Below are 21,638 nucleotides of genomic sequence, written 5' to 3' on the forward strand. Positions count from 1 at the left end.
AGATTCAGTATTTCTATAAAGTGTTGAAGCATTGTGAAGAAGAGTAGGAGCTATATGAGACATTGTTTCTACAAATATGGACAGTCCATCTGCCTAAAATGAACACTGAGGTTTTAACCCAAATCACTCCATTACCGAGATACCATTGGCAGGTCTTAAAAATTACTTGAAGCTATCTTGACAGAACAGCCAAATTTTGCTAGGATATTTACTTCAAACAGCATTTACACTGTGTGAATAATGAGTATTTGACATTATTGAATGAAAAATAAAATTAACATAAAAGACTCAATTATTTCCTTAATATATCAAACAAGATTTTATTTAACAATTATTATTAAATTCATGATTGATAATTCTACCACCTGGACCATTTTGCTTTTCTTAATGTACCAATTTTGAGAAAGTTCTTACAGTTTTAAATTGAAAAGTTTGCAGAGAAGAAAATGACACTTTCATCTAAGATTTGTTCTGTGCAGTACAGTATTGTATACAGTATAGCTTCTCAAGATTAAAAGAAAGCAAACCAGATACAATGATGTATATCACATCCTAGTGCCTACAAAGAGTTTTCTATTTATACTGTGTTGCAATTTCAAGAATAGAATTTGTTCCTTTGATAGAACTTGAAACAAATTGATTGGGTTTAGAATCTGAACATCTTTTGAACTAAACTTAACTTATACTACTTAAGTAACATTGCATATGATACTTGCTAAAAATGCACTCTCTTCTACATGTACAGCAAGCAATTATAGGAAACATTTTCTGTCAGAACTGCTTAAGATAATATTTTAATACTATACCGCTATTCATTTTTTAATGAAGATGTTACAGAGCTATACTTATATTAATAGTTCCCAATCTGTGGTCTGAGGACCAATCATTGCCCTGAAGCTACTGCAGGTTGACCATGTTGCAAACATCAGATTAAATGAGATTTTGAAATTCTCACTCAATTCGGAGTCATCTTTTATTTTTATGAAGTGATTCCACCAAGTAGGAAACCAGAAATTAGGAAACAGGAGTTTTGCCTCACCACCAACTTACAGAAGCTGATTATTCAAAGTGATCTTGAATTAAAAGAACTTGGCCAATTACACACGAAGGAGGATGCAATCTTTTTCAGAATCATTTTATATTTTTCATAGTGCTGAAAAAACATTTCAGCTCTATTATATTGCAGGAACACTTTAATAACATTGATTGCATTAGCTATATCTGGAATAATCCATATCCTGAGAACAAAGATACATACTCAGATCATTGTGTTAAGCACAAACCTTCTAAGATGATATTGGTTTTCCAATAACCAGTAAACTTAAGGATTTTTGGAGGAAAAATTCTAAACAGCCACATACATCATTAATTTAAAAACACAAAGTAGACTTATCCATAAATGAAGTAGAACAAAAAGGACCACACCTGGCAAAAGATGGAAGATTTTTAAAGTTTTTTCCCACTCTTACAGATACGAAGATACAACATTCATCTAATAGCATAGAGTCCTCAATCCAAGCTCTCTCTTTTTTGTGCTAGAATATCCAAAGGAAACCAGAATGAATTCAACGGGCAGATACCCAGAGTCTTCCAATCAGTGGAAGATGCTGATGTTGTGCCACTTGTAGAAGAAGCACTAGAACTAATATCCTCTTGATGTTGTGAAAAGCTATTTCTGGCTGATGGTACATCATATGTTTCATGAAGATCTTCATTATGGTTTACAAGCTGGCTGATCTCTGCTTTCATTCTGCTTTTTTCATTTGTACTGTGTGCACTTAAATCCATATAGCATTTGTGCATATGCCCCTTAAGTTTCTTATAATCCAGGTGACTCAGCTCTTCTGATAATGATAAAAGAAGATCTAGTAGAACAGCTGACTCTGCAGAAAGCAATAAAAGAAGCAAAATATAAGTAGCGTATGGCAGCTAATTCATGTTGTATTTTTCTATTTTCTAATTGAAATTTTCTCAAATTTTGTTTTCCAATACTTCCCAAAAAGATCTAGCAAAATAAGCATTATATTGTTCACTCCTTCCTGCATCAACTTATTTGAATTTAAAATACCACATTTTAGAGATTTAAGACAATTTCTAACATTGAGCTTTTTATATGAAAAGCTAAATGAAAACTTTAATCCTTGTAATAACAGCTATAATTTCCCTGTTACATATCTAGAAAAGTCTCTAAGCTTGCATGTCATTCCTATTTTCACATGGAGAAATTTGCATTTAAAAATGTTCCTTACTCTAAAATCTCAACTATTGTTCCATGAACATTGCTAATAAGCAAAAAGTTTTGTTTTGAGCTCATAAGGAATAATTGGCACTTGAAACAAGCCTCTCCTTGCATGCAAAAATAGGTGGGCCCACAGGGCTGGCCTTAGAAATATTGGATGGGAAACTATTTTTAAAACATTGCAGCACAGACTCTATGCTTCATGATTGCTCTTTTATTTGCTATGGAAAGTTTAAAATGTTTGGGTGATTTTTCTGTAGATTGTGTTGTAGGTAGAGCCCAGATGGACTTCCATTCCATTTCTGTACCTCTACAATTGGAAAACTAGGGAGCTAGTTTGTTTTGAGTCCCTGTTAATTCCTATAGTGAAACTCTTGAAATTATGTAAAGTGAAATAACTGCTTTATTGTGAATTTGGAACATTATTTTGTATACATGTATGATTCGCACCAACAACACAACCAAAACCTCAAATGCTTATCCAACTCCTACATTCTTGCTTCCTTCACTGTAAATACTACTCATTTTATAGCTTTCACACATCAGTTCTGTAATAACAAATATAAAGTATTTTGCACCAAGGAGTCACACTTCGAATAAATAAGCTTTTAAATGTACTGAAAACCTTGGAGACATCAGTATGTTCTTTCCAGTTCTAGGGCTTTTTCATTCCATGCAGCATTTATAAAATTTAACATCCTTCCCTTCAATAAGAATCCTGGGCAGTTTATAAAAATGAAATTTATTATAAAGAACATGATAGTAAAAAAGAAGCAGGTATAAAAGCAATAAAAGATTTAAAGATAGAGTAAATAAAATAATTATTGCCACAAAAAAGGTAAATAGATACAGCTCTAGATGCAGGAATAGCTCATCTTATCCCTTCATCTTGATCTAAATCCTCACTTACCACCAGGTGGTAGCTCTGGTGCTTTAGATCCCCGTGAGATCACTGAAAGATACTTGTATATCTTTTCAAAGTCGACACGTAATTCATTTTCTGCAGGGGTCAACTGCTCTACATCAGATGATATAGTTGCTTCTTCAGATTCTATATTGGATTTCATATTCTTGCTAGGAATAGTTGGGGACATGCATTGAGCAGTTTTTAATTCTACAGGCTTTGGAGGCACAGAGTGAAGCAAGCAGAGTGGCTCTGCAGATGCAATTGTTAAAACCTAATGAGTGTAGAAGAACACAGTTAAGATAACCAGAAAAAAAAAATCTTCACTAACACAAGTGCCAGAAAACAGAAATTCTCTATAGAGTACATTTTCCACCATTATATCTTTGCTTGGAAAGACCAAGATTGAAGGATTGAATAGCTGTGATTAATAATGGTAGATTTGCTTGTTTCAAGGGAACTCTTGCATATCCAAACTTAAAAACCTCACAAATTCATAGCATATTTATCTTAATAACATTATGTCATAGAGAGGATACCACTGTTACCTGGGAAAAAGCAGCTGTTACTGCTTCCTCAAGGCAACCTGTCAACTTCTCAGCTAACCGAATCCATACCTAGAATAGGGAATATGAGACAGATAAATGAATATCTTTTAGCCTACTTGTCATATCTCTGTAACCATACTTTTAATAATTTCAGACCTCTATAGGCGCTGGAATTGGGGCATCCTTCTGTTTGCACTGGCGATAGCGATACTGTGCCTTGACTGCTTCCCTTGCCACGCGTTCTTTCAGCTGATCCACAAATGCTAAGATCTGAAAGACACCACGCATGAATGCTTTGAAGAAGGCAGCATTCTACTCTTAAAACAACACCAAAAATGATTATTCCCAGAACAACTGCAGTTTTTTTCCTGGTGTAAATAAGAAGCAAGACTACAACAAAGCAGAATCATTTTGTTTTCAGTAACTTTGTGCTTTGTCAGTCACAGGAATAGTTATATCCAACCCACTTCATGAATGGGATCCTCTTACCTGTAAGTTTTGCTGATGGCAGAAACAGATTTAGGCATCTACTGAATTTTACATTTTCAAAAATGGAGAACTAGAATCACCCATTAATGATCATTCTTTGCCCACAAACACTAAATATAAACTGAAACCTAAGTATAACTTTCAGGAGAGTCTGATCCAGAGGTTTTCAAACCGTTTTAGGCTGTGCAACCTGTTATGTAAACAAACAAACTGGAACCTCTTATCAAGAAGCAAAGCTTTAGTAACAGAAAGCTGGCTGTGTTTGAACTTTTTTTTTTTCCTGGCCTTTTTTCTCTCATGGAAACCTAGGGTTCCGTGGAACATAGTTTGAAAAACTCTGGCCTAATCCTTCCCACAATTTATCCTAAGGATGAACAATACCGTCTATGTATCTTTAATGCCAGTGAAATGTAGTAGTTAATGCATTTGGGAACACAGAGACCTCCAAATTCAAGTTCAGCTGAACCATGGAGCTTCAACAGATGACTTTGGACCAGTTATTTCTCAAGTACAACATATCTCACAGAGTTGTAATTTTGAGGATGAAAATGTGTGGAGACTCCACGTATGCTATTTGAACTCTTTGGAAAAAAGGCTGGATGTAAATGTAAGAAATGCACACAAATATGTCGGATATTTTTCTATAAACAGACCTGCTTTGATTTAAATTTGGCTTGGTGATGAATTCTTAAAAATTAGAAAACTTATTCACCATATAGACCTAAAAAAGGAGTATTCCTTTTGGTATTTAGGCTTCTTTTTAGACCAAGAGGGATAACCTTAAATTTTACTGTTCAAAAGCTGTACACACTCAGCTGAACACATATATGCAAGGCAGAATCTTACTGTTTATGTCCCACATTTTCTATGAGAGACAACGATTTGTAAGTAGTCCTCAGAGATATCTGCTGATTGTAAATTTATTTTACTTTCCTTGTACTAATAACATTAGCCTTCTCTCCTTCAAAATATTTTCAAAAGCTTGGGACTCTCCCACTTCATCTTTAAATGTCCTGTTTGCATCACTCCAACGCACTCCATGTCACTTCCAAACTCACTTCACAGTTAGAAAGATACTAAGTTCCCAACTTCAAGCCAGACCACTGGTATTATTCATCTCATACTGAGACAGTTGAAACTCAAAATGGGCCATATTAAAATGAAAGATAAGAATGTCCAGATTTAAATAGTGACTAGGTTAACTGAAATCAGAGTGATCCATGAGCAATAGGTATTTTATAGAACATAGTATAAGATTTTGAAAGCAAGTACAATAGGGCAAAGAAATAGATACAACATGAGTCTGTTGACTGCTTTGGCTATACTATTACAAGTAGATATTATGTTTTATATGTAGCTCCTGTGTACCTCGAGGTGATTTCATCAGAGCCTAAACAGGTTAGCAGTCACTCTCTACTCCCACAAATTACTACAGATGTTCTTGTCTTTCAGTTTAGTATGACCCCATCGAAGCCTCTTAAGCTATCCCACCCCACAGGTTGCGCCTAAACTCACCTCGTCTTCATTTCTGGAAGGCAAATATTTCTTCAGCAGTTCCGACCGCAGCGGGCCCGGAGTCTGAGCTTGAGCTCTCAAGGCCTGGAGAAGACGTCGCTTTTCTCGATCTGTCCAAACTCGGGTTGTGGGGCCCAGATTGTAGCGAGCGGGCGCCGAGCGCAGCCTTGATGGTGGCTTCATGGTTTTCAACTCAGAAAGCCCAGGCACCAAACGAAGAAAAACCCAGGAAAGTCGCCTTCGCCTCCGCGCGCAAAAGAGTTTCCCCACGTTCTCCCCGCACCCTTCCTTGCCCCCACGGCCACGAAGGTCGTTTCGCTGCCTATGCGCTTCACGACTGCACTTCGTACACAAATTAGCAATACTTTAGCAAGGGATGGAGTCCCAAGAGTCGCATTCTGATGACGTATTGCCAATGAAGTTTACGCGACCACCGGCGATCAGAAGGAGGAGAGGCGCAGGTGACGTAGATGATGCTTCTCAGGGAAGGGCGGAGCCGGTAGGAGGCCGCGGAGTCACAGAAGGGTTTGGGTTCTGAGTCGTAACTAAGGGGGATGCATGGAATGCCTTTCCTCCCTCTCGTTGCCATGGTGATAGAGTGAGAACGCCCTCCGGCGCTCTGGCGTGGAGCAAATTCTCCTCGAGTCTGGCTACACGTCCATGTCTTACCGAGGGGTTGGAGTCGCTTTGGGTGTCATAATCTTCTTCCTTTGTGAGGGACCTGGTATGGAGAGGGACTGCAGTGAGGTGGCCGGTCCTAGATGTGTTCCCATGGCTTGGGGGCAGGGACTCCAGGGTGTGGAACGCCTTGAGTGGAACAAGGCCTATGGTCGTAATATAGGGCTACTTTTGTAGCCCAGAATTGGTAGCTCTAGGCAAAGGACTGAAGGCGCATCTTTCTCCACTATGGTGCCTTCATAGTGATGAGCAATATTTAGCAGTAATTTCGTTCTGAAAACACAAAAACGAGTTGACTCTGGCCATTAACAGATGAAATAGCCTAACACTTATCTTAGCTCTGGAGCAAAATGGCTGTCTGTGTTATTTCATGTAGAACTAAAGCTTGGGTGAAGCCCTAGACCACAGATGTGCAAGATTCACTTTATTCAGAAGCTTAAAGCACACTGACTGGAGTCAAGGGCAAAATGGAAGTTTGAAGTTGGGAGGTGAGGAGTAAGCAGGAAGTAGAGCTAATACAGTGGTACCTCGGGTCACGAACTTAATTCGTTCCGCGACTCTGGTCGCGACCCAAATTGGTCGCGGCCCGAATCAAATTTTCCCATAAGGTTCAATGTAAATATGGTTAATCCATTCTGACCCCTCCGAATTTGGTCGCCAACCGATTTTGGTCATGTCCCGAATCAAATTTTCCCATAAGGTTCAATGTAATTACGGTTAATCCGTTCTGAGCCATATGTATTTTTTTTTTAAAACCACAAAAATATGAAACAAAATACAGTGCAGTGCAGTACGAAGAGAGAGAACGCTAACCTTGCTCAAGGCGACTTCTGGCGTGGAGGACAGGAAGGCAGGTGGGGAGGCGGTTATTGTTTGGAAGGAGAGTCCCCCTCCCTACAGGAAGCCACAACCACGTGTCACGGGAGGGAAAATGGCCGCGGATCCTGTTCGTCACCCGATGCGGAGTTTGCGGACGGAAGCAAATTTTGCGAACAGTGCTGTTCGTGACCCGAATTGGTCGTGAACAGAAGCGTTCGTGACCCGAAGTACCACTGTACCATAGGAGAATGCTAATTATTTATTAAAATATTCACTCATGAGCCATACTTTGAGACAAGCACTCTGGGTACATAACATGCAGACTTTTTAGAAGCACAATGTATTTCTTTTCTAAGGCTTATTTACATTAGAGGTGCCTAGGGTGGTGGTGGTGTCAGTAAAATGGAGAGATGGGCAGCATATAAATTTAATAAATAAATAAAATAAAGTCAGGATGTTGCGGTGACTGGGACTGTGCAATCAAAGCCCTGCTGCTTTTTATGAGTGTTTATCTTAACCAAAGGCAGTTAAATTATTGCTTATATTTAACAGGACAGGCACAGTACTGACAGAGCAATTATTTGATTACTTTTCCCTGGTTAGACAGTTAGAATAGTCCTTCAGATTTGGGGAAGGTGGTCAGTAGAATTCCAGCTTACAGTTTTGAATGGGTATAGCCACCACCTGTATTGCCTGGGAGTTGTAGTTCCAACTCAAAAAAGGGTAGATTCAAAGAGTAGATTCTGCAATTGTAGTCCACTCAGTAAATGTTTAGAAATGTGGGAACGACCCAGTTACACAAACACCCTTTCCCTACATTTTCAATTTTAGGAGCATGGGAGTTCATGTTTCTTGGCAAATAATAATTATAGTTGCCTTCTCATCCCTTCTGTCTTAAAAGACACTTAAGTTAAATTATGTACAAAAATATCACCCCAAACTATTTATTATTTCTTGGTTTATTTTAGGTACCCTGTGCCATAATAGTAAAAATTATAAGCACAAACTTGCTAGTCAAGAAAGTTCTTATACAGAGATCTCATAATATTAAGAGACTAGGGGTTAATCTATAATCCAGAGAAATCCTACTTTTAGATACTCTTATTTACATTTTGGGAGGGATAGAGGGTTGCTTATATGAGAACATAGTTATACTTAGCACAGTCCATGTGGATTCACAGTAACTGCATTTGAAATCTGTTCATTACTGTCAGTTTTCTGAATTTTAGTACTCACGTTGCTACTTATAGTGTTGCTATAAGTTTCAGTGAACCACTTTTCAGTCACTGATGAAATTTTGCCAATCAGCTGATGGAAGTGAATGCAAGGAAGCTGTGGTGGAAGCAGTAAGTGGGTTGTCATTTGGCCAGCTGATCTTCACTGACTGCGAGGAGGCTGTGGCGAACCACTTGATGGAACTCTCTGGACTACTGGTGGGCTGTGGATCCTGATTTGAGACTCACTGGATTAAAACAAAGCTGGCTGTAATTAATATATCATATTGGTTGTATTGTTAAACTGGGAGTGAGAAATCCTTGTAAATCAGGATGTTATCCAGAGATCTGATGTTATATTCTGATTTACTTTATACTCACCTTACTCTAGATAGTTGGTAGGTATGAACTGGCTTTCAGGATTTATAGTACACCATCTTACTGGAAAAGGCAGTATTGTAAACATTGAAATAAAAGTACTTTGAATGCAAATCTAATTTCCAGCCATGGCTGCTTGCTGAGGTTTTACCTTGTTTTTCAGGCTGTGCACTTTTTCTTGATTTGTACAAATCTGACAATGAAACTTCTTCAGGGCAGGCACATGTTGAAGAGAAAGAGACAGGTAAAAATGCAATAAAGATGAGTTCCATTTTTCCAGGATGGCTTTGAGATCTCTAGCAATATATGGGGATATGTAGTTTTCCACATGTGTACCACCTGGATATTAGAGTCTTGAATCTCCAGTCTTGGCATTGTGTTCTATCCAGCTGTTCTGGCCACAAATATAGGTATTCGATAGATGTACATTAATACAGATGAAGAACCTTGTCATCCTACTCTCTTAGGATTCCTGTCTCACTTTTATTTCTTTCAGGGCTCAATTTTGTTCATATTGGTGCAAAGGAATTCACTGTACCATGCAAGCCTGCGAAGACAGATGTTGTGATTGGTATGAATCCTATATACAACTGGAGCCTGGAAAATAGAGGTTAGGCTTTGTTGCTCAGGGCTGAAGATTTCTTTGTAGATGCCAGGGACAGATATGTGATGAAGGAAATATCAATTTTTTCTTGTGGAGGTATCTATGAGTATGTTCTGGCTTCCAGTGTTTCTTTAGACTACTCAGCCTCAGAACCATAAGATAGCAGATTTTTGGAGAGCTGAACTCAATATTTTCTAAATATTTTATGGTAGGAATGAATTCCAAGTGCCTTGTATGTAGCTATAGTTTAAAGCAGCAATAGATAAGCTGATGTCCTTCAGATATTTTGGTCTGCAACTCTTAAGATATCTAATGATTGGTCATGCTGGGTAGGTCTTCTGGAGATCAGAATATCTGGAGGGTTCTCTTTTAAGACTCTTGAAAGAAGACTTTGGATTTGAACTTGCTATGTTAACTTAGAACATAAAGTTCCTTCTAGTTTAAACAAGTAATCAAGAATTGACTATAAATATAAATTACAGATGGCATTACACTCCCTTAAAATTATATTATATAAACAGGCTTTTTGGTTTGCATTGGAGGTGTTATATTCAATCTCTCCAGCACAATATTACTACTTCTGGATAATACACACTTAGTTACTCAACCTGGACAAAAGCTTTTGAGGACATGGAAACATCGCACAACAACCTTTAGTATATTTTCTAGTCAATTTTATTGTCTGTAAAATGTGCAGCATAACAATTTACTTGTTATTAACTGCAAATTTACTGTAGCAAAACATATAAGTACACTGTCAGGTTTCTCCATGAAAACAAATAAACAGGCACTCAAGGATAACTTCAGATAAGTAGATCTACTGCATGAAAGAATTACTGCAAATGCTATGTATCAGATGAGAGCCCTATTTATGGTGCATTCAAAGTTCATATATTGCTCTTGTTTCTCCCATATCTGTAATCTAACAGGCTAGAAGCTATTCTGTTTGGATGGGAGTGATGGTTTCTGCCTGTCTCTTATTTTGATAATAGATGGATCAGGTACCAGGCTGTTTGCTTGTACTGTATAACAACTTGTTCTCACATATGCTTTTCTTTGCATCAGTACAGTTTAAAAGTGTGGAATATAATATTGGCTGAAAAAGTAAACAGAAGAAAGAGTCTTGAAGAATTCTTTAATTAAAGTTTGTTATACTTGCAATTGGTTCCAAATGTTTAGTTATATTAACAAAATAATTCCCAATAGATTATCTTCATCTGTATATACATCTTTTTCTGAGCAGAAATACTGAATATAGATGTTTAAAATGTTGTATCTCTTCATAAGATTACAAATGTACAATTGCAAATGTATTTATATTTCTCTGAAATCATTATTGCATAGTATTTTTATTCTTTGTTATATTCCTTTCAATGTGTTGTTAATGTGTTGCTTGTTTAAACATATAACTTTAAATAACTGGAGGGGACAGAGTTTGTTTACTTCTTCCTTATACAAAAGCGTGAGCTGTATAGTGTTTGATATGCTAATAGTTATGTGTGTCTGAACATACACACAGACACAAATTACAGTCTGGAGAAACAAATTCAGCCTGTCAAGCCAATTTCTGTCTCCTGGATCCACATCTTAAGAAGTACTGATGGCTCAGTGCTGTAATCACATTGCTAAACTTACTAATGGGCTGCTGCATTAGCTTTTGTGGCTGTCCCAGATGCTACTAATTAATTGCAGGTCAACATTGGCCAGCCAGCATGACTGGCTGGGGAATTCTGAGACTTGGGAACATCTTAAAGTTCCCAAGTTTGAGAAACACTGGTCTAGATGGTGGATTGAGACAGTGAGGCAGGTAGATTTACTTAAGGTAAGGCCACCATATCTGGCTGCAAAAAAATTACACAAGGACTAGATGGCACTAAGAGATACAGAAAATTCTAACTCTACTGCCATTTAGTGGTCCTCCAGATTTTTGCAGTCCAAGTAGTCCTAATTAATTGGCTCTTATCCACCCACAAACACACAATTTGAGCCCCAAGACAAATCTGCAAATGTGCTTCTCAACTTCCCAGGTAAAAAGCCAAGTTGATCAGAATAATAATAATAATAATAATAATAATAATAATAATAATAATTATTATTATTATTATTAATCTAGGCAGTTCAGCAGATTATGCTGTTGGCTCATTCTAGTATGCATTTTATAATACAGAAAATATTGCAACAGCTGCTTTGACTGACAATACTGAGTGTAACAATGCATTGACATAACTATTTTTTTCTAATTGAATTGGGACACATACATTTTTACATCTTTAAGATCCTTGACTCTGGAAAGTAATAACTGGAGTTAGTTGTGAGAGATCCTGACATTCCCAAACACAAAACCTGGGTGTAAAGCAGTGATGTTGACTTGATTAATTTTAAATACAAACTGCATGAGGTATGCTTTTTGAGTGAAAGCATGGTATGAAAAAGTGAGGTTAAAAAGGAAGGATTTTATGTGGATAGTTATAAAATCAAGAGAAATTAAGTTTCAAGGTTGCATGAACTGGGCAAGAGAGAGAGACCAAGTTTAGAGTCAGAGAAGATCCATTTCCAGAGGGAACTGTTAAAAAGGCTGGGATTTCTACTTTAGTGCAGGTGCTTAATCAGTTTGGCTGACTAAGATGAAGTTGCCATTTTCAAAGGATATGACTTTGCTATCTGCTTTTCAGAAAGCCCATCCCTCCAAGCTGGTGCCTCCCTGATTCTGCATGAATTTCATGCTGAGGAGAGTGGGCGCTATACCTGTTCCATCTCTTTCACAAAGGAAGACCAGCTCCATACTGTGACTTTCTCTCATACGGTGGTGGGTGAGTGTATCCTTGCTGTTCTGAAGGATGGGCAAACAACGAAGCCAATGCTATGGATGCTTGATAAGAGAATGACACTGATTTGATTTATTTGATTATGTGGGGAGATTGTGGAAGAAAATGTCTTTAGGGAGAAATGCGAAGGAAACAGTTTGTCCATCACTGGATCCTGTAGCTAAACAACATATCTTTTCGATTTTCTATTAATTCATTATTTTTTCCAAAATTTAGAGTTTGATTTTCTCTCCCTGATTCCTATGATTTAGAGGATACCAAAATATTTTGATTCCCTATCTTTGTAGTGGAAATTAAATTTTAGATGCCACTAATTTTGTTCCTTTCCTCAGGTTATCACATACGTGGAGAATTACAGGTCCTCCTGATTTTTCAGAGCCACTCCTGTGATAAGTCATTGACGCATGAGTTTGTGAAGATCCTACATGCACAGCTGAGTCAACTGGTATCTCACCTACACTGTGAGCTTCTTTCTGGGAGTACCAATTGCTTTCCTACTGTGGAGAAACCGTTGGATGAGTTCAATCTCCAAGTAGAGCTAAAAGGTCAGAAGCAAAAAAGACATGGTTTGGAGGCTGACAGAGGAAATCAGGAAGATTGGTTTCAGTTGTACTTTGGGAAGAAAGTGAAGTTTAGAGTAGCAAAAATTCATGCAGAAAAGCAGACTTTACTACTTTAAAGTTGGCTATCAAAACTTTACCACTGAACATTGCCTGAAATCACTGTCTGTTCAGTGATCCATAATAGATTTTGCGTGAGTTGTTTTTCTGGAGTAGTGGAAATGCACTTTTTGAGGGGCAAGGGCTATCATGTAAATGTATTATGAAGTGGAGAAATGTGTAAAGTTTAGTTTACAGTTAAAGTTACTGTAATTTTCATGCTGCATGCATCTGATGAAGAACACGTAGCATATTATTATTAATTTTATTTTTATAATGGTCTTCTTCTCCAAAGATCTTAGAACACTGTCCAAAAAGAGATTACGATGATGTTTTGTATATTACTATTTTGCAGTATTTCAGGATGTTTGGACTCTGTGGTGGTAAAAGAGAAAATCTAATGGTTAAGGCAGACCACAAGAACAGTAATGTATTTTTGTTTTCCAGTAACTCCATTTGGGAAAGGCTGGGATAAATCCTGCTATCCCCAGGTTGATTTGATGGCATTAGAATGTTACCGCTCAGCTGTTCAGAATAATCTACAGCAGGTATGTAATTTGTCCTATTGGAAAATTACTTGCTGGGTTTTGTGGCTAGTTATATTTTCATCAAATGCCTGCTCTGAAGCTTACTTTTCAAAATGCAACAAGAGTTTTTATATAATTGGATCAACCACATCTGGCAAAGATCAAAGGATGCATAGCTTTTTTATTCTATTCTTATCACTCCATTTGCACCTAATCACAATCTGTGAATATGTATGCATTTTGTATCCACAAACTAGCAGTTGATAGCTAATTGACTTATAATGGTGGGGCTATTTACTGTGGGGCAGGAATCAAGAACATCAAACAGCAAGTCTGTGAGGGAGTTAATGGCTGCTTTTATTCACAAGACATTTGCTATACAGTTAACCAAGTTTTACCTACTCACTTTTATGGAGTATACATGACATCACCAGCAATTGATGCCCTCCTGAGTTTTCCCTTCTACTTATTGTTTAATTTCTTTTTTCCACTACACATATGCACAAACATACTGTCATGAATGTTCATAGGATAAGTGATAATCTGTTCCACATTGTGGCTCCTAAATTTCCCTTTTCTGAACGCTTGACCCTTTTCTCTATAGGCTAAGGAAGCTATGACTGAATTTATGGATAAGAATAAACATTTTCCCCTGAGAACATCAAATGGTTCCCATGTTTCTTTTGTCAACACTTTTTTCAATTTCTTGGAAGATGGAAAGTGCCAGGATGGTTATGGACAGACACAGGAGCTACAGGCACACTGTCCCGACTGCTGTAGTGAGTGGAGCAGGTGATCCAAAAGCTACTGCCTCATCCGTCTTCAGACACTGTCTTTGGCCCCATAGACTGCTGTTTCTCTTTATGCCCTGGGAAGTCTTTTACCCATTCTGTCTCTATCCCTTTGCCTTGTCTTTTGCATAGAATGTTTTCTGTAGCTCTGTCAAGTGCATCTTGGAATCCATGCAGATTCCATCCAAATATAGGGACTTATCTATTTAGCACCTTGCACTGAGCATGATTCCTCCAAATCAAGGAGACTCTTTTTTTTTTTTTTATTGTTTGGAAAAGCTCAGATCTGGGAAAAAAATATTTTTGGTAGGGACTGCCCTTATGTGATAAACTTTGAAATTCCTCTTCTCCCCTCCCCACAGATTAGCTTAATGGAGAAATGACATATGTTCTTTTCACTTTACCCTTCCTTCTTTTCCTTTATCTGTCATTTTCCTGGACAGCTTTGTGCCCTCCTGGAACATACAGTGTGGCCACCACTGACAGCTGTGTTCTCTGTCCAATTGGGAGCTATAGCTTGCACTATGGGACAACCCTTTGCATTTCATGCCCCAACAGTTGGCTTACCTCACACCCTGGCGCCAGAACATCTGCAGACTGCATGAATATGAAAGGTATGTGTTGGACTGGATATTTCCTTAGAGTCCCATTTTAGGCGGGAATTATTGGGCAGCCAGGTTTTGATTATTTTTTTAATACAAATACTATCTTTAGAAGGATTTTTCAGGACTACAGTATGAAAAGAAAGGGTTCAATTTTTTTTCTCTTGTTTCAGTTACAATCATGAGCAAACCCCATAGCCCTACTAACATTATTTATACTTGTTAAGAACTCCATGCTAAATGCATAAATACAGTTAACATTGGGTCTTGTTTGGCGTCCCACTGTTCTTCCATGGTGTAAATTGGAGGAAGCGATGAGATATTACACAAGTCTGTGAGGATGGTTATGGAGCTATCTAAGAATTAGAATTTCCAAGATTCTAACCTTTTTTGTAATTATGTTTGTAGATAAATATGAACATCTAGTTTTCCAGAATTTAATCACTGTCCTAGCTGGGAATCCTGGCAGTTGTAGTCTTAACACATGTGGAGAGCACTAGATTTGGGAAGGTTTAGTAGTAAAGTAAAATGTAGTAAGTGAAAATGAAAAAGTGGTAAGTGAATATATAACAATGCATGTAGATTTAGTGCCTGGTCCCAACATTTATGTACCCTAGTTTCCTGTTTTCCTTCTTCCTATAATACCTAATAGTGATAGGTGCTATAACTGTATGGGAGGCTTGACTTTGGATGCTGAGGAACCCTTATCTATTTTCATACAGTCCCTCCTTCACATCGATTTTCCGTACTGATGGTAGCCTTTTCCGTGCCTCCACTTGGTTGCCTCTGTCTCATTGTGATGTAAGTTCTGAGTATTCTCATTTCCTATCTAATTTCACTCTTGTAAAATTTGGTAGGCCAGATAGATTTATGGATGGGTAATTGGGTTAAGTAATCAGTCTAAAGAAGGATTATGAGAGTCTCTGAGGGGTGACAGTAGCTTTACAGCAATCGTATATTTCAAAAGTGAATATAAGCCCGAGGAGATTCCCCTCTACTGGAGCTTATATCTGCAGCTTCAGTCCTGTACATCCTTGTTTTCTGTGACCAGATGTGATGGACTGGAATGGAGGAAGGGGGGTGAAAATGGTGCTCTCGTCTCCAGAGCAACGCTCTGGAAATAAGCGGAGAAAGCTGGCGCATCCCTAAACATTCCAGAAGATAGTAAATAGCTGTGCCTGGGAACTAGTGATCAGTCTGAGAAGATTTCTGTAAACAGGCGCTGGCTAATAAATCTTGCTGATTGAACCTGCATGGTCTCCAGGAGCTCTTTGGGCTAGGCCTGACACCAGATGTTGATCAGCATTTGGTTTTAATACAGCAGTGCTTATAATACTTGGACCCATTTTTAACTAAACCTTCCTCAAAGTCCTTTTTCAACAGGGGCCTAACTTTCTTTTAAGTTGGCTATTATATAACATCTTCAAAATATACTTTCCAGTATATCCTATTTCTCACTATACTTTTTAAAAGGTTATATACAGTGAGTCTCTAGAGAATTGAAAAACATAATTCATGGGAAAGACGATCTTATCCCTTCCTAGGAAATAGATTCCATATTACCAAGATAAGTCTCTTTAGCCAGCTCTGCATTTTAGCAAAACAATGGTGTGGATGTCTTTTAGGATTCAGATATTTCTAGTTAAGTGCTTCTCTGTCCATCCCTTGCAGCTGTTGCTATTGCTTCCGCCGTCGCTGGCAGAAACGCCGCTCTTCTACTATAGTTGATGGACAAACCAAAGTGCAAGAAGAAGCTCCAGCTTCTGCTGATGGCACTGCCCTTGTAGCCTCCGAAGAACATCATTCTCTCCCCTTGCCCTTTTCTACTTCTGAACATCCTGACAATGAAGGGGACATGTTTCCATTTCCTTCCAAGCTAGAACCACAGGCTCTTCCTGGGCTTGCAAATCCTGCTACCAGAAGCCTTGTGTTGCCATAGCCCTCACCTGCTTTGATAATTTTCAATAAATTATTGTCCAGGAAGTAGCCTTGGTCCAATTGTTTCTTCTGATAGGCTAACTTGAGGCTAGTCCCCATTCGCTACCTTGCTCAGACCTTCATCTTCTATGGTCCTCTTCTGCTGTATTTTTTGCTAATTTATTTCCACACCAAGAAGCGTAATGGTTTTGTGTTCCTCAGTGATGACAGTCCATTGTACCTTACTATACGAACAAAATAATTATCATAGGCTAGCAGCTTGGATAAATTCTGAGCTGAGTGTTCATTTCTAGTTGGTATGCATGTTCATTTCATTTGAAGTTGAGCAAGGTCTTAGTAGTTGCATAGAGTAAAACATCTATAGTAGGCAAGGGCTCCAGCCTTCTTGTGAGAAAGCCTATTTCATCTATCCAGGCAGAATCAGCTATTCATGAAGGTTCTAATGAGGCAGCCATATTTCTGAGTATTACTCAACCAGGGAGAAGCAAACCAGCAGTTACTACATTATATGTTGATCAGTACAATCTGTGGCTGCTCTTCTAATAATTTCAGCTACCCACTACTAAAATTCTAGAAAAAAGAGAAAACTTGGAAATATTGGAGGGGGAAGTTGATTTTGTTTCCTAATCAGTTTTGCTTGATTTTACTAACATCTAAAATAGCAGACTCTTCTCCTAGACCTAATGAATAATGGCTTCCTGTTCTGCAGTATAAGGGGGAAAATGACATATCTTTTCTCGGAGGATATGCAAAAGCCTTGAAACCGCTACTGAGAAAACTTTTCTCCTCATGGAAGTCCTGAATGCAACCCAGAAAGTCCATGAGGGTACAGCTCTTTTCAATAATTTTAGCTGAGGTCTATGAATGGCATATGCCTTATTTTTAACCCAGTATGAGATACTAAAAATCTATACATTTTGAATCTATTGATCTAGTAAGAATAATCTACCTCAAATCCTGCCCTGATTCTCTTTAAAGCACTTTCCTCAAAATATAAAGAGTCCTTCTTTCAAAGGGAGATATTACCAAGTGAGGTGTATTGTACAACCATGTTGCTTTTCAAATCCAAAAGTAATATGATTAGCTGAACTAGTGAGCAAGAACATAGTGTGTGTTTTGTCAAAATAAGTATATACAGGGTATATGAAAAGTCAGGTCCCATAGACAACGTATTATATCAATTACATTAAATGTTCAAATTGTTTGCCGTCTAGATACTACTAAAACTCTCCTGTCTGTTTGTCTGTTTGTAACCTTCATATGGCTGAAATGGTGCATCATAGGGCAACAATTTTTGAAGCAAGGTACCTCAAATGGGCTAACTTAAAGAATACATCCCAAATCCGGGACCCATGGCTCTCGTGGAATTGAAATTACTTTTTTTTTTTATAATAGCTTTATTAAATTTTAAAAAGCAGAAGGATAAAAACTAGCACGAACTAATAATCAAGAAAAAGGATAGACAGAAAGAAAGCTAGATGTAAAGAAAGAAAACAAAAGTGCTGAAAAATAGAACAAAAAAAACAAATACAAAAAGAATGACTTCCGACTTCTTATACAGCAGATATAAACAAAGCATAAAATAACCTCTTACTCTAAAACTACATCTTAACATACATTTTTCCATAGTCTATTAATTTTACTAATATCAAATCCATATATCATAATTTCATTTTTTTCTGTTTCCTGCAAAAAGTCCAAATGGAACTGAAATTTTAAGGATCTTCGTATCAGTTCTATTTGCAAAGTTGTGGCCACTGCAGTGTCACTGCAGTTAGCCACAGTCACATGATAGTGATTTCTGACTATACTTCCCAGAAACCCATAGGTTGTGTGGCACAAAGGAAGATGAGAGGGTCATATCCCCAACTCCTTTCCCGCCTCCCTCTGGCCCCTGCGCCCAATCAGCTGGTGGCAAGGCCTGAAGTGATTCGCTGCTTTGGAATTGAGGCTGAAAACTGAAATCTCTTAATGGCAGCGGGCAGCAAGGGAAGGACAAGGGGGTGACTCGGATGCCTGCTGGCGAGGTAGGGATGGCTGAGGGGTGCAGGCAGTTGACGGGTGAGCCCTCTTCCTCCCTGGAGAGAGGGAGCCTTGAGGACGCGCCAGGATGGGGAGCAGGGGTACAGTTTTCCTCATGGTCTGCGGCTCCCTTTGTTCCCCATCCCTCCAGCAAAGTAGCAGGCAGTTCCACGGGTCAGCCAAGGAGGAGGAAGAGGCTTCACCAGGCCTTTGCTGAGAGTCATGAGTGGAGGGGAAATGGTGCCAGCCTGTATTATATGTGGAAAGAAGGATGACCCAACAGGTCATGTGTTGTCTAGTTTTCTTCTAAACACTTCCTTATTTGTTTGATGTATGATCTTTGAACATTCCTAATACAACAACATTTTCTCTGAAAAAACAATAAAATGTACTGTGATTGGCCTACGGGACCTGACTTTTGGGATACCCGATATAATCTATTTCAATGAACATAAACTTGGATATCACTTGGAATTAAATCAACTATATTATAGGAAACAAAAGATGGAAAATGGTAATTCAGTGAGCCAGGAGACTTCTGGGCGCAGACTGTGGAACAGTCCATGAATTATTGGTGTCAAATATATGGGTTAAATTCAAAGAATTAGAGTAGGCATGTCAGCAAGGTGACAGACATTTATACAGAGAGAATATATTCAGGAACTGATTCTTCCAGAAAGTGATATGCAGTTGATCAGCTGTCAAACAAGAAAATCCCTCATTGAATTGTTTAAAAAGAAGAGATGATTTGCTAACAACTTGATGTGAACAAATATGAAACAAAATGGTGGCCTATTGGAAAAGATCAGTATACATACTTATACTGGAGAAAGGAGATGCAAGAGAATGTGTGAATTACTAAGTCATTGCACTAATACTAGCAGAATTCTGCTTAAGGTCTTAAAATAAGAATAGAGCCATACATACAGAGCAAAATGTGGTATGACAAGGACATGAGAACAGATAATTAATATAAAGTAGATAATGAAGAGAGCAAGATAATTTAAAGAGGAGGTTTATGCTATATTGATCACAACAATATCTTTGTGTAGGCCCTGCTGAAATTTGGGGATATGCGAAGACTAATTGTGCCAAAACATTCGATTATTTTTCTGAGAACTTTACAATGAGCAAGAACCTTACCTACAGTAAGAACTGAGAATCATTCAGAATAGGGGAGTTAGTGGGACAAGGATGCATACTGTTCCCCTACTGGTTTAATTTACAGAATGAATATATTTTAAGAATGGCAGAACTGGAAGTGGATAAAATAAAAAACAGAGGTCAAAAAATAGATGATACATCATGAAAGTAAAATTCTGAATAATGCCAAATAGTAAGAAGACAAAGACACTTTGCTCACCTTTGATAATAAAGAATTGAATGTGCTAGATAGAATAAGTCTGATAGGAGGTGATAGTTTTCCTAATTTCCTTAGGCTCAAGAATAGATAAGAACAGTGTGATGCAGAAGAAAGATTAATTCTAGGGATGAAGTCTATGACAAACTTAGACAAGATCATGAAGAGAAAACATTTTATGATATCAAAGATCAGAATATTAAAGCAGTGGCTTTCTCAGTGCTAATATATGACTGAAAACTAGAGAGTGAGAAAGGAAAAAATAGCTTCTGATTATGATTTTGAAGAAAGTTATAAGTTACTTCAAGAAGAATCAATCAGTCCTGAACCAAGTAAAAACTGTTGAGTCAATAATCAGTAAGCAGAAACTCACATACTTTGGGCACTCGAAGACAGAGATGATCATAGGTTAGGGGAAAAAAAGCAAATATGTCATTTTGGTTTTATTTGATAATACAGTATGCCTAAATGTCTTGCCATAAATTAAAAAATAGGAAACCTCTGGGGCCTTCCACATGTTGTTGAACTGTAATAGGTTGTTATTAAAGTTGTTGAACTATAGATCCCAACATCTTTCACTATTGGACATCTGAGTTTAACCTGCTGGCATTTCTTTTAAGCAGCATCTACCAGCTTTCTCAGAGATACATCTGTGGCAAGTGTGACTTGTAAAGTCCAAATCAGCTTTACTCTAGCCTGGAATGATATACTATCTTGGGGTGCTAATGAACTGTATAATTGTTTTCACATGACTTCAGATTCTAAATCAAAATGATCTAGAAGAAGCCCACTTTTCACACAGCTGCCGGCTAGGTAAATGTGCCTGTGCGTAGGTATTACAAGAACAGACATCTGAAGTTCATATGCAACAGTAGAAGGTTCTAGCCATGTCAGGAAAATCCTTTACAGAATTTTAAATCCTTTAACATTTTATTAGTGTGGCTAGTTTATTTTTACTTTGTTTCCTTATGCAAGCACAAATAAAGTTAAATATAAATTAAACTTCTAAAAAAGCTTTGGCTGTTAACAGGTAACGTTAGACTTGTGATCCTGGTGCACAGGGCACCTAGTATGGCAGGGGTTATACCCACTTAATACGGTTGCAATCTTCTGTTCAACCAAAGAGGGAGTCAGTATCGCAACAGTAGCTAGACAAACAAAAACTAAACATAGCAACAGACAAACACTGCTGCAGAATCCCTGGAAACCACTGGCAATGTCCAAGCATGATATTTGTTATCATTGATACCCTAAATTACCAGACAATGCATGGCAATCTCTAAAAGGCACCTTGTGATCATACACCAGAGAGAATCATCAGTCATATGTTCTTTAGCACAAGTTGCAGGTCTACATTTGCATAAGAAATCTAGCAAATTCAAGCCCTGAACAGAGTTACCTAGGGATAGAGGACAAGAAGGCTGGGTCTTAGGCTCAAAGGGACTTCAAATTTGTGCACTTGCTGGTTGTTTTATGAAAATAAAAAATTCTAAGTACAGTATAATTTGGATTGTTTTTTAATCTCT

The 21,638-nt window shown here is 37.9% G+C and overlaps 2 protein-coding genes across 12 annotated transcripts in view; one reads left to right on the forward strand and one right to left on the reverse strand.

Annotated features, from left to right (window-relative positions):
* Positions 1–3: 3 nt before the first annotated feature.
* Positions 4–6,095, reverse strand: SNAPC2 (small nuclear RNA activating complex polypeptide 2). The gene is made up of 5 exons (XM_007432664.4): positions 5,696–6,095; positions 3,848–3,961; positions 3,692–3,760; positions 3,150–3,417; positions 4–1,883 (listed from the first exon to the last, which is right to left on the reverse strand). Exons 1-5 carry the CDS (start codon positions 5,876–5,878, stop codon positions 1,510–1,512), a joined length of 1,008 nt encoding a protein of 335 aa, XP_007432726.1. The 5' UTR covers positions 5,879–6,095; the 3' UTR covers positions 4–1,509.
* The window catches only part of LOC103065326 (zona pellucida-binding protein 2-like), a 39,517-nt gene continuing 23,935 nt past the window's right edge, over positions 6,057–21,638 (forward strand). For 3 of the 11 annotated variants that reach the window (XR_015798480.1, XR_015798479.1, XR_015798481.1), the window contains exons 1-9: positions 6,057–6,156; positions 8,948–9,028; positions 9,281–9,394; positions 12,061–12,198; positions 12,546–12,758; positions 13,320–13,420; positions 14,004–14,178; positions 14,634–14,804; positions 15,515–15,593. Coding sequence is in view for 8 of the 11 variants with exons in the window: in XM_025169458.2 (XP_025025226.1) it covers positions 6,356–6,419; positions 8,948–9,028; positions 9,281–9,394; positions 12,061–12,198; positions 12,546–12,758; positions 13,320–13,420; positions 14,004–14,178; positions 14,634–14,804; positions 15,515–15,593; positions 16,464–16,731 (1,404 nt within the window). In the remaining 3 variants the exon portion in view is untranslated. The other 8 variants (XM_088154002.1, XM_088154000.1, XM_088154004.1 and 5 more) reach the window with 8 other exon arrangements.

The sequence above is a fragment of the Python bivittatus genome, unplaced genomic scaffold (assembly GCF_059951505.1).
Source record: "Python bivittatus isolate LINGU-HERP-01145 unplaced genomic scaffold, Pbiv_v1 ctg000700_np1212, whole genome shotgun sequence".
In the NCBI taxonomy this organism is placed as follows: Eukaryota; Metazoa; Chordata; class Lepidosauria; order Squamata; family Pythonidae; genus Python; species Python bivittatus.